This window comes from Taudactylus pleione, unplaced genomic scaffold, assembly GCF_031769625.1.
Source record: "Taudactylus pleione unplaced genomic scaffold, aTauple2 ptg000378l, whole genome shotgun sequence".
Lineage (NCBI taxonomy): Eukaryota > Metazoa > Chordata > Amphibia > Anura > Myobatrachidae > Taudactylus > Taudactylus pleione.
Genome location: NW_028284779.1, coordinates 9051618 through 9064047, shown reverse-complemented (window position 1 = coordinate 9064047; position 12430 = coordinate 9051618). Strand labels below are relative to the sequence as shown.

Here is a 12430-nt window from a genome sequence, read left to right as displayed (position 1 = left end):
ATATACCTCCCCCCCAATACATACACACTAATACTACCCGATCCATTTTATATACCTCCCCCCAATACTTACACACTAATACTATCTGATCCATTTTATATACCTCTCTCCAATACGTACACACTGATACTATCTGATCCATTTTATATACCTCCCCCCAATACATACACACTGATACTATCTGATCCATTTTATATACCTCCCCCCAATACTTACACACTAATACTATCTGATCCGTTTTATATACCTCCCCCCAATACATACACACTAATACTATCTGATCCATTTTATATACCTCTCTCCAATACTTACACACTGATACTATCTGATCCATTTTATATACCTCCCCCTAATACATACACACTGATACTATCTGATCCATTTTATATACCTTCCTCCAATACTTACACACTAATACTATCTGATCAATTTTATATACCTCCCCCCAATACATACACACTGATACTATCTGATCCATTTTATATACCTCCCCCCAATACTTACACACTAATACTATCTGATCCATTTTATATACCTCCCCTCAATACTTACACACTAATACTATCTGATCCGTTTTATATACCTCCCCCCAATACATACACACTTATACTATCCGATCCATTTTATATACCTCCCTCCAATACTTACACACTAATACTATCTGATCCGTTTTATATAATCCCCCCAATACTTGCACACTAATACTATCTGATCCGTTTTATATACCTCCCCCCAATACTTACACACTAATACTATCCGATCCATTTTATATACCTCCCCCCAATACTTACACACTAATACTATCTGATCCATTTTCTAGACTCCCCCTAATACATACACACTGACACTATCTGATCAGTTTTATATACCTCCCCCCAATACTTACACACTGATACTATCTGATCCGTTTTATATACTCCCCCTAATACATACACACTGATGCTATCCGATCCATTTTATATACCTCCCCCCCAATACATACACACTAATACTACCCGATCCATTTTATATACCTCCCCCCAATACTTACACACTAATACTATCTGATCCATTTTATATACCTCTCTCCAATACGTACACACTGATACTATCTGATCCATTTTATATACCTCCCCCCAATACATACACACTGATACTATCTGATCCATTTTATATACCTCCCCCCAATACTTACACACTAATACTATCTGATCCGTTTTATATACCTCCCCCCAATACATACACACTAATACTATCTGATCCATTTTATATACCTCTCTCCAATACTTACACACTGATACTATCTGATCCATTTTATATACCTCCCCCTAATACATACACACTGATACTATCTGATCCATTTTATATACCTTCCTCCAATACTTACACACTAATACTATCTGATCAATTTTATATACCTCCCCCCAATACATACACACTGATACTATCTGATCCATTTTATATACCTCCCCCCAATACTTACACACTAATACTATCTGATCCATTTTATATACCTCCCCTCAATACTTACACACTAATACTATCTGATCCGTTTTATATACCTCCCCCCAATACATACACACTTATACTATCCGATCCATTTTATATACCTCCCTCCAATACTTACACACTAATACTATCTGATCCGTTTTATATAATCCCCCCAATACTTGCACACTAATACTATCTGATCCGTTTTATATACCTCCCCCCAATACTTACACACTAATACTATCCGATCCATTTTATATACCTCCCCCCAATACTTACACACTAATACTATCTGATCAATTTTATATACCTACCCCCCAATACTTACACACTAATACTATCTGATCCATTTTATATACCTCCCCCAATACATACACACTAATACTATCTGATCCATTTTATATACCTCCCCCAATACATACACACTGATACTATCCGATTCATTTTATATACCTCCCCCCAATACATACACACTGATACTATCTGATCAATTTTATATACCTACCCCCCAATACTTACACACTAATACTATCTGATCCATTTTATATACCTCCCCCAATACATACACACTAATACTATCTGATCCATTTTATATACCTCCCCCAATACATACACACTGATACTATCCGATTCATTTTATATACCTCCCCCCAATACATACACACTGATACTATCTGATCCATTTTATATACCTCCCCTCAATACTTACACACTAATACTAATACACATACTATCCCTCAATACATACTTATACCCCCTCATCCATCTACTATACCCCAATACATACATACTTTCAGTATACCCCCCATCCATCTCTTATCCCCAAATACATACATATATATATGCGCCCCCATCCATCTACTATCCGCCAATACATACATACTTAATTCCCTCATCCATCTCTTATCCCCCAATACATACATACTTATTCCCCCCATTCACCTCCTATCCCCCAATACATACATATATATCCCCCTCATAATCTCCTATCCCCCAATACATACACACTTATACCCCCCTCATCCATCTCCTATCCCCCAATACATACATATATATTCCCCTCATAATCTCCTATCCCCCAATACATGCATACTTATATCCCTCATCCATCTCTTATCCCCCAATACATACATACTTACAATATACCCCCCACCCATCTCCTATCCCCCAGTATATACTTACAGTATACCCCCATCCATCTCTTATCCCCCAATACATACATACTTACAGTATACCCCCATCCATCTCTTATCTCCCAATACATACATACTTACAGTATACCCCCCATCCATCTCCTATACCCCAGTACATACTTACAGTATACCCCCATCCATCTCTTATCCCCCAATACATACATACTTACAGTATACCCCCATCCATCTCTTATCCCACAATACATACATACTTACAGTATACCCCCCATCCATCTCTTATCCCCCAATACATACATACTTACAGTATACCCCCCATCCATCTCCTATCCCCCATTACATACTTACAGTATACCCTCTCATCCATGTCTTATTCCCCAATACATACATACTTACAGTATACCCCCCATCCATCTCTTGTCCCCCAATACATACATACTTACAGTATACCCCCCATCCACCTCTTATCCCCCAATACATACTTATTTACAGTATACCCCCCATCCATCTCTTATCCCCCAATACATACATATTTACAGTATACCCCCCATCCATCTCTTATTCCCCAATACATACATACTTACAGTATACCCCCTCATCCATCTCTTATCCCCAATACATACATACTTACAGTATACCCCCCATCCATCTCTTATCCCCCAATACATACATACTTACAGTATACCCCCATCCATCTCTTATCCCCCAATACATACATACTTACAGTATACCCCCATCCATCTCTTATCCCCAATACATACATAAATACAGTATACCCCCCAATCCATCTCTTATCCCCCAATACATATATACTTACAGTATACCCCCCATCCATCTCTTATCCCCCAATACATACATATACCCCCCATCCATCTCCTATACCCCAATACATACATACTTATACCCCTCATTCATCTCCTATACCCCAATACATACTTAGAGTATACCCCCCATCCATCTCCTATCCCCCAATACATACATATATATTCCCCTCCCTCATCCATCTCCTATCTGGAGAGTAGACATTAATACTCCTCTCTGCTCGGGCATGCACATATTAGCCAATCTTCTGAAAATCATGTGAGCTCCCGGCCTGTGTAGTGACTCGCTGTGTCTGGCCCTAGATTTGGGTATTGGCGATGTCTGTCTGCCTGGTGTTCACAGTCACCATTGGGATATTCCCCTCTGTTACCGCAGACGTGAAATCCACCATTGCTGGCAAGTCTGAGTGGGGTGAGTATGACGGGGTATGTCAGGATTGGATACATGTCTATGTATAACCCAGTGGACAGAATGACCAAGCATGAATCACAACACACATATTAGTGCTACAGGAATGGGATCCGTTACATGGACCTTCGATAAAGATCTCATACATACTGTACAACTTAAACATTTTGAATAGAGAGGGGTATTGCCAGGAGTCGTGTGGACACGGGTTATTTTTCAATGTACAAGTAATTTAGCATAGTTTAAGCATGATGCTCCAAATTTCAGGAACCCCTTTCCAAAAACCCTATGGCGTAATTATAATAACCTGTTATCAGGTTGGTTTTGACTTTCAAATTATTGCAACTTATAATTTATCCACTAAATCAACAAAAACTCTCAGGTGCCTGCAATTCACAGGGTGTTACAATGGTATGCAGTCGGGATGCCAACGGTCTAAATGCCGACCGTCGGGATCCCGGCTGTCTAATACCGGCAAGAGTCTAATGACCGTCGCCTCTAATTTTATCTACGCTTGGAGCCCGACACCCGGCATCCTGATCAAAGGTAAGCCGGGCGTGGACAGCCGCAGGAGGGAGGGTTAGGTTAGGGGCTCCCAGGGAGGACTTAGGGTTAGGCACCCCCCCAGGAGGGTTAGAGTTAGGCTAGGGGAAGGGGGGATTGGGGTTAGGGAACCCCAGGGGGGAGGTTAGGGTTAAGGCACCCCCCATGATACTTAGGTTTAGGCGGCGGGGAAGGGGGGGTTAGGTTTAGGCACTTACAGGGGGGGTTAGGGTTAGGCACTTGGGGGGGAGGTTAGGCACCCCTAAGGGAGGGTTAGGGTGGGGGTTAGATTATTAAATACTAAAATACTTACCTGTTGGGATTAGAACCGCCGGTCTTCCAGCGTCGGGATTAGAACCGGCGGTATTTCATACCGATCCCATTACAATTATCCCTAAAGCTGGGTACACACATAAAGATTTTCTGTCCAACCATCCAACTAGTTGATTGGTTGGAATGAAAATCTGGTAACGTATGGGAGTAACTGATGATCAGCAATTTGCTCCTAAATGCCAGAAAACAGATGAAATTGGTCGTCAGACAAGTTTGTTAAATGTTTGATCTAAACAATTTATTCAAACAGTTTTTGTCCATTTTCCGGCGTTTGGGAGCAAATTGCTGATTGTCATTTGCTTTCATACCTTACCAGATTTTCATTCCAACCAATCAACTTGTTGGATGGTTGCACAGAAAATCTTTACGTGTGTACCCAGCTTAAGTCTCAAACATTCTGGATCACAGATCCCTGTACATAGCATAGGATACAGCATTTCCCTGCGCAGAGGTAGTAACATGTAGAGATCTGCGCAGTGGGAAAGTCGGTAGAGTAACTCAACTTAGGGTTATAGAGTGGTGCCCAGTTTTGGAGACTAAAATATTCAGCTAGTTATTTGCCCGGCTCTCATCTGGTGCTTTCAGTTGCATTTGGGTGAAGGATAACATTTCCAATTACAATTTGGCCAATGTGAGAAAAAGCTTAACGCCAGACATAATAAATAGTCTTCGTGTCTCATCACTCTTATTTAACACATCAACAAGGATAAATCCAAAAGTATTTAAGGAGAGGAACAGAAAAGATGATTTTAATGAAACCGGCGATGCTGGTACCTTCTAAGGGACCTTAATCCATTATACTTCAACCATTGATGTTGCCAATCCAGGGTCCCAATGTTAATTACACCAGCCACACAGCCCCAGGAAATGTGTATCATACTCAGGGCCCTTCAGTGTGTATCATACTCATAGCAATCCCGTGTGTATCATACTCTGAGCCCTCCAGTGTGTATCATACTCAGGGCCGTCCAGTGTGTATCATACTCAGGGCCCTTCAGTGTGTATCATACTCAGGGCCGTCCAGGGTGTATTATACTCCGGGCCCTTCAGTGTGTATCATATTCAGGGCCCTTCAGTGTGTATCATACTCATAGCAATCCCGTGTGTATCATAGTCAGGGCCCTTCAGTGTGTATCATACTCAGGGCCCTTCAGTGTGTATCATACTAAGAGCCCTCCAGTGTGTATCATGCTAGGGGCCCTTCCATGTGTATCATACTCGGAGCCCTCCAGTGTGTATCATACTCAGGGCCGTCCAGTGTGTATCATACTCAGGGCCGTCCAGTGTGTATCATACTCAGGGCCCTCCAGTGTGTATCATACTCAGGGCCGTCCAGTGTGTATCATACTCAGGGCCGTCCAGTGTGTATCATACTCGGAGCCCTCCAGTGTGTATCATGCTAGGGGCCCTCCAGTGTGTATTATGCTTGGGGCCCTTCCATGTGTATCATTCTCAGAATTACTATATATGTCATGTCCCCTCTTCTATGTGCAGGAAAATACTTCATTCCAGTATCCTGCTTTCTGCTTTTTAACCTGTTTGACTGGGCCGGCCGGAGCCTCACCGCTCTCTTCATGTGGGTGAGTATGAGATCTCGTTCTGTTTGGAGCAGCAGAGACATTTCTTGTACAGATTTTTATACAGGACCTCTATGAGCTGCTGATGCTCAGATATTAACATTTTTAATTGAATCCAGTGTGAGAGTTATTTGTGGTTTCTATGTATTAGATGACGGGGCTTTTCTGAGTCGGACGCAGAGCGCCTGTGTTTGCCTGATGACGCAGCAGCCAGATTTATTATCTTATGCTAATGCCAATTTCCATAGGGCTAATGCGAGGATCCATGCGCTCTGCCCACTGCCGCAACCGCCATCATTAGTATGGGCACGTGCACCAGCCCCATGCTAGGTGCAAGAGATCCATCAGAAACAGGATTCCCTATCCCATGCGCACGACACAGAACAGCGTAGAGCTTTAGTCACACGCCCACTACACTCCCAGAACACGGAACAGTTCAGTGCGATCGCATGGTCATCGCCCGGTTCCCACCCCATAACGCCCATGTTACACAAATTGAATTCGGGCAGAGATCCATCTGACTCAAAATGTATAAATTCCTTTCTGCACATGCCCTGTATGCAAAAACTCGCTACTTGCGACCGTGAAAAGAGATGTGTCTGACCCAGATTCAGCCGCAAATTGAAGAATAGATCCCGATCTGTCAGGGGTAGATGGGACAGAGCAATGTTCTGCAGATCTCTAGAGAGACCAGTACTGTGCATCTTTATGGCTGTCCTTGCGGAGGGGTTACCCGGACATGGCACACAGCAGAAGGGCTTGCATAGTGCAGTAGCTCTGGGCTCGCGGCTTTCGAGTTTCCTCTTGGACCATCTGATGGGACAGATTTTGTGCTTTCCTGCAGGGGGCGTGGGATGTGGGGCAGAAGCACATTTCTGAGCTTTGAACAATGTCAAATAATGAATCAAAACACAATTACTTCTTCCCATCTTTAGTTGCCCGCTACTGACCACCCCTATTGTCGGCACCTTACCATGACGTTGTCACCGACTGCGAGTGCCAACTTCGCACTAGTTGTAGGATAGTAGTCACTGCCACCATCAGGCACCTTTACAGACACCTGTAACTGCTTACATCTGGCTACTGCAGCGCCTCTTTGCTGGTGACGATGACTGGGTCCTCCTGATTGCTAACTTAGGAGCAGGATAGCTGGGTAGGGCAGAGCATTGACTCCAGGCAATGGACCTAATTCAGCTGCTTGCACTGCTGGTCGCAGATTCCCGTTTATCAGATTGGGTCCTGTGTGATCGCACGCAGGCCTCCATATGCCCCTACCTGGTTTTCCGGGAGTGGCAAGGCCAGGGGCTGCGTCCATGGACGCAGATTCCTGGCCTCGCATTCCGGCCAGTCTGCATAAGCCAAAATTGTGACTGCCTAAAGGTAATATCCTAACCCTCCCCCTAACCCAATTTTCCCACAGCCTAACCCTCCCCTCCTGCAGCCTAATCCTAACCCTCCCCTCCCGCAGCCTAACCCTAACCCCCCCCCCCCCCCCCCCGCAGCCTAATCCTAACCCTCCCCCTAGTGCCTAACCCTAATACTTACCGTCGGAGCTGGGTTTCCGACTGGTGCCGGGACTCTCGCGCCGGTATTCTGAGAGCCGGAATCCCGACTGCCGGGATTGTAACTACATCCCAGGTATAGAGCAGGGTCTGTAAGAATAATGATTTTTATTGCTTAGTAGACTCTTACAGGAACTGTTACACACAATCCCTTAAAGGTAATAGATGTCCATCACAGTAAACACGACAACATGTGCTGCTTGTGTACAGCCGGACATAGGCTCCACCTCAGCTAAAATAAGCAGCTGAAGTACTGGACTAATCTCCTATGGGGTGATATGATCTGAGTGGCCAATCAGGTACATGTGTAACTGCGCTGAGCTGACCAATCAGGACTATAGTCTACTGAGCCAATGGGAGCTTCAGCTCACGTTCTGCTCATTTCTCCCCCAGTTAGTCACAAGGACAGACCTCTCCTCTCCAAAACAGGGAAGCTGCCACCACAGGGACAGGAGGTGTCTAAAATGGGATTTAAATGCAGTTGACAGCATTTTGTGATTCCCCAATAATTTCATATCGCTACATAGGTTTTACACAGTAACCCCACACATAGGTAGGGCCCATTGTGTTTCATGGCCAATCACACGGCAAAGGAATATGGTTATCAAGTTAATGCCTCGCCCATTCATTGGCGGAACGTAGGTGTGCACCTTAGTGGGCACTGGGTGGAGCATCCAGATGTGCCAGTATGACAGAAGACTGTGTGATGAGCATCCTGTGCCCTTTGTTTCTGCTCTCAGCACAGGTGCTCTCTGCCGCCCGCACAATGTCCCTGTCAGGTGACGGAGAGCTGGATGTGCCTACAGAACTCATTGTTTGATAGAATAGATTCCTTAACCCCCTTCCTATGCTTCTTCCCGCTTTAATTGAACTTAGATCTGCAAACATGACATGCCTGTAGTTTACGTCTATATGCCTGACTGCATCTGCATATAAATGATTGCTTATGTTGTGTGTCTTCTGCAGCCTGGAAAGGACAGTAAACTTCTGCCGATCTTCGTGGCCACCCGAGTGATCTTCCTGCCCCTCTTCATGCTGTGTAACGTGATGCCCCGGAACTACCTGCCTGTTTTACTAGCACACGATGCCTGGTATATTTGCATCATGGTAGTGTTTGCGCTATCCAACGGCTACCTGGCCAGTCTATGCATGTGCTTTGGTCCCAAGTAAGTACCCGTGTCCCTGTTAGGCTGCACATGATTCAATCCTTCATCCTGAGACCCTTCCCCCAAGTGTTTTAGATCTGCCCATTAGGGGGTGGGAAAAAAAACAGTAGTTTTTAGTATTTATTATTATTACCCATCTAAATCCAGCGACCAAGACAGCTGAAGATGCTTTGAAAAGTACTGCTATCTCTCTCTCCTCTGTCCCTCTCTCCCCCCTCCTCTCTCTCTCTCTCTCTCTCTCTCTCTCCCTCTTCCTCTCTCTCTCTCTATCCCCTTTCCTCTCTTCCCCTCCCTCTCTCTCCCCTTCCCTCTCTCCCTCCCTCTCTCTCCCCCTCCCCCCTCTCTCCAACTGCCCCCTTTCTCTCTCTCTCTCCTCTCTCTCCCCTCTCTCTCTCTCCTCTCTCTCTCTCGCCCTCCCTACTCTCCTCTCTCTCTCCCCCTTTCTCCCGCTCTCTTCTCCCCCTCTCTCTCTCTCTCTCCCTTTCTCTCTCTCTCCCCTCTCCCCCCCCCCCTCTCTCTCTCTCTCTCTCTCTCTCTCTCCTCTCTCCCCTCTCTCTCTCTCCCTTTCTCTCTCTCTCTCTCTCTCGCCCTCCCTACTCTCCTCTCTCCCCCTTTCTCCCTCTCTCTCTCCCCCTCCCTCTCTGTCCCCTCCCTCCCTCTCTCTGTCCCCTCCCTCCCTCTCTCTCTCCCCCTACCTCTCTCTCTCCCCCTTCCCCTCTCTCTCCCTCCCTCTCTCTCTCTCTCTCTAGCTACTTCACTCTCCATCTCTGTCTATCTGGGCAGGATGTATCATGCATTGTATATTGCATGCGATAGATCCCACCACTTATTGCATGCATAGCGGCGTTTGTTAATGCCGTATGCATGAATACATTTGAGTAATAACGCAAAGGGCATCGCTTATGATAAGAGCTGTCCTTTGCATTGTGAGTATGACTCGGGAGTCCTAGGGATATATTTGCTAAGAATCATGTCTGGCAGAGAAAGTATTCTCGTGAGAATTTCCACTGATTCTCAATCACAGAGATTTATGGAAAGTACTTGCGAGTTGGTGCGATATTATATATGGTATGTAAAGGCCATAAATGTACCATTTACACTGAAGCCTTGTTGCTTCTCTTTCCTTACCTGAACGGATAAGCCACACTAGCTCTTCATACCAGAACGTATACAATGGAAATACTGCTGTTCCCATTGACTGACTGTCCATAAATCATTACATGTATGCGCCTGCAGTGTTTGCGGATGTTGGATTATCATAGACAAGATACAAACGGCCCTTACTGTGTATAGACTTATATATTACAAGCTGTAATCTCCAGTGATGGGGAAGGGTCCCAATTTCCCCAGTGCACCCCCCTCACATCTTCTCTCTTGTCCCTACAGGAAGGTTAATGTACACGAGGCTGAAACCAGTGGCGCTATAATGGCGTTCTTCCTGTCACTGGGCCTGGCTCTCGGAGCAGGATTTTCCTTCCTCCTGAGGATTCTGGTCTGATTTTCCTGAAACCTGGTGTCTAGCGCTACCTCGTGTGTAATCAATGCACTTAATATGCAGAGAGAAAAATGAAGACCTGAGCATTACAGCGCGTTTCACCCGGGATCTGATAAATATAGTATCACAGCATCATTCCCTCAGGTTCTATTATCAGCTGGTCCGGCGTCGCCTCCTACCTGGGCTATGTCCTGTTGCACCAGCGCCGGGCCCCACCTCATCGAGGGGCCCCTAAATACGGAATGCAGTATAGTATTGACCACAAACTTTATCCGTTATTGTATTTGGAGTGGGTGATCATTAAAGTGCCAGGAACTATTGCTGCAGTAATTCCCCATGTGCCAACAGAAGCATGTGATCTGACTGCTGCCATATTACATGGCATGATGCCAGTCGCAGAGTCGGCTTCTGTGTTATTATTGTATGACTGGTTCATTCTCTTCCTTCCAGGTTACTGGATTATAGTTTACAGCTCGGAGTGTTATATTTGTGCAGGTTTCTATGTATTAATCTCTGGAATTATTTGCTACATTTTTGTATTTCATAGTAAAATATCTGTTTAAAACTTTGTTCAACTGAAGACAAACTTTTTTTTTTTTTTTTAGACAATTAACCTTTTTTAGACAATTAACCCGAATTGCGTCTCTGCCACAATTTACATTAATTAGCTTTTTTGAATTTTTGGAATCCTTTGTATGCAAAGCAGAGATATTAGAGTTACATGCCCTATAAGCTGTGACTAACCGGTAATAATACGATGCTTCACTTAGGGGTCTAATGTATTAAATCCTTATTCCTAAACCAATAGTCTTTGCATCAGTGTTGTAAATGCTGGTAAATAAACCTGCACCATTACAGATTAATACTAGTGCCTCCATATACACTACTCATAGTAACCCGAAAACACAACTATCCCTCCGGCAGAACGTAATTCTAAGGAGAAAAGTTGACTGGCACAATAAATAGGATAATACTATGAAAAACAAAAAAACTTATTGACATCATCAATGCTAGAGATAGGTTTGGCACCATACGCTGGTAAAGTGTGGGTGCTTTGGACCCGCGGCCACTTCTGTGCACAGGTTACACAGTGACATTGGTGTGAGTGGTGGGTGAAGGCGCTGGTCAGGTGGGCCACTCCCGCGACAGGGCCCCTATGCAAGCAGTACAACTAGATAGGGCCTTAACTAGGGTGGTGTGTCATGTGGCCACGGTACAGGGCACCCCGGGGCAGGGGACACTGTTTGGCGGCACCTGTCACTTTTCTGTTTGTAATCATTCTAACTTGCAGCTTCCTCTTCTTGGCTGACTCTCCCTCCATCTGGTCACCTGCCCAAGAACCTTTAGATACATCCTCCTTTATTTAACACACATTCAAAATACTGACATACCTGGGACTCAAACCCATCACCTCTCACATGGCAGTCAGACACCCACCTTACACATGGAGCTATCTGCTCCTGCAAAGGAAGCTTGATGGGCTTGTTGAAACTTTGCGTCCAACAGACCGAGGTGGGGGAGGATAAGGGGGGCCCTTTCTGTTAAATATATACTGGGCCCCTCAATCTCTGATGGCAGCCCTGAACACAGCCAGCAATTCCTCACCCAGGTGTTATCAGCATACTTCCAGTTCCCAAGCCGGAGAGTTCAGCTGCTGGCGCAGGGTACATACACGGACCTCCCCACCACTGATATTTGCTGCATATACACTACAAGTAGCACTCTTTCTATACCTTCAGTAGAGGATCTACACTAACCCGCACACCCTGCACCCATTATAGATACGCCGCTGCCTGTAGCTGTTGTGAGTTATTGAGGGTTTCTCTACTCGCCCCCCACCACACACATACACACAAGTTTCTTTCCCTTGTGCCTCGAGTTTCCTGTTCCTCCTCCCTGTGTC

At 45.0% G+C, this 12430-nt stretch overlaps 1 protein-coding gene across 3 annotated transcripts in view; it reads left to right on the top strand.

The window, feature by feature from the left end:
* SLC29A1 (solute carrier family 29 member 1 (Augustine blood group)) overlaps positions 1–11328 on the top strand; it is an 83669-nt gene extending 72341 nt beyond the window's left edge. For all 3 annotated transcript variants that reach the window (XM_088445388.1, XM_088445389.1, XM_088445391.1), the window contains 4 exons: positions 3746–3854; positions 6222–6307; positions 8833–9032; positions 10419–11328. In XM_088445388.1, the coding sequence (XP_088301514.1) occupies positions 3746–3854; positions 6222–6307; positions 8833–9032; positions 10419–10530 (507 nt within the window). In that variant the 3' untranslated portion in view covers positions 10531–11328. The remainder of the gene's footprint in view (positions 1–3745; positions 3855–6221; positions 6308–8832; positions 9033–10418) is intronic.
* Positions 11329–12430: the final 1102 nt, after the last annotated feature.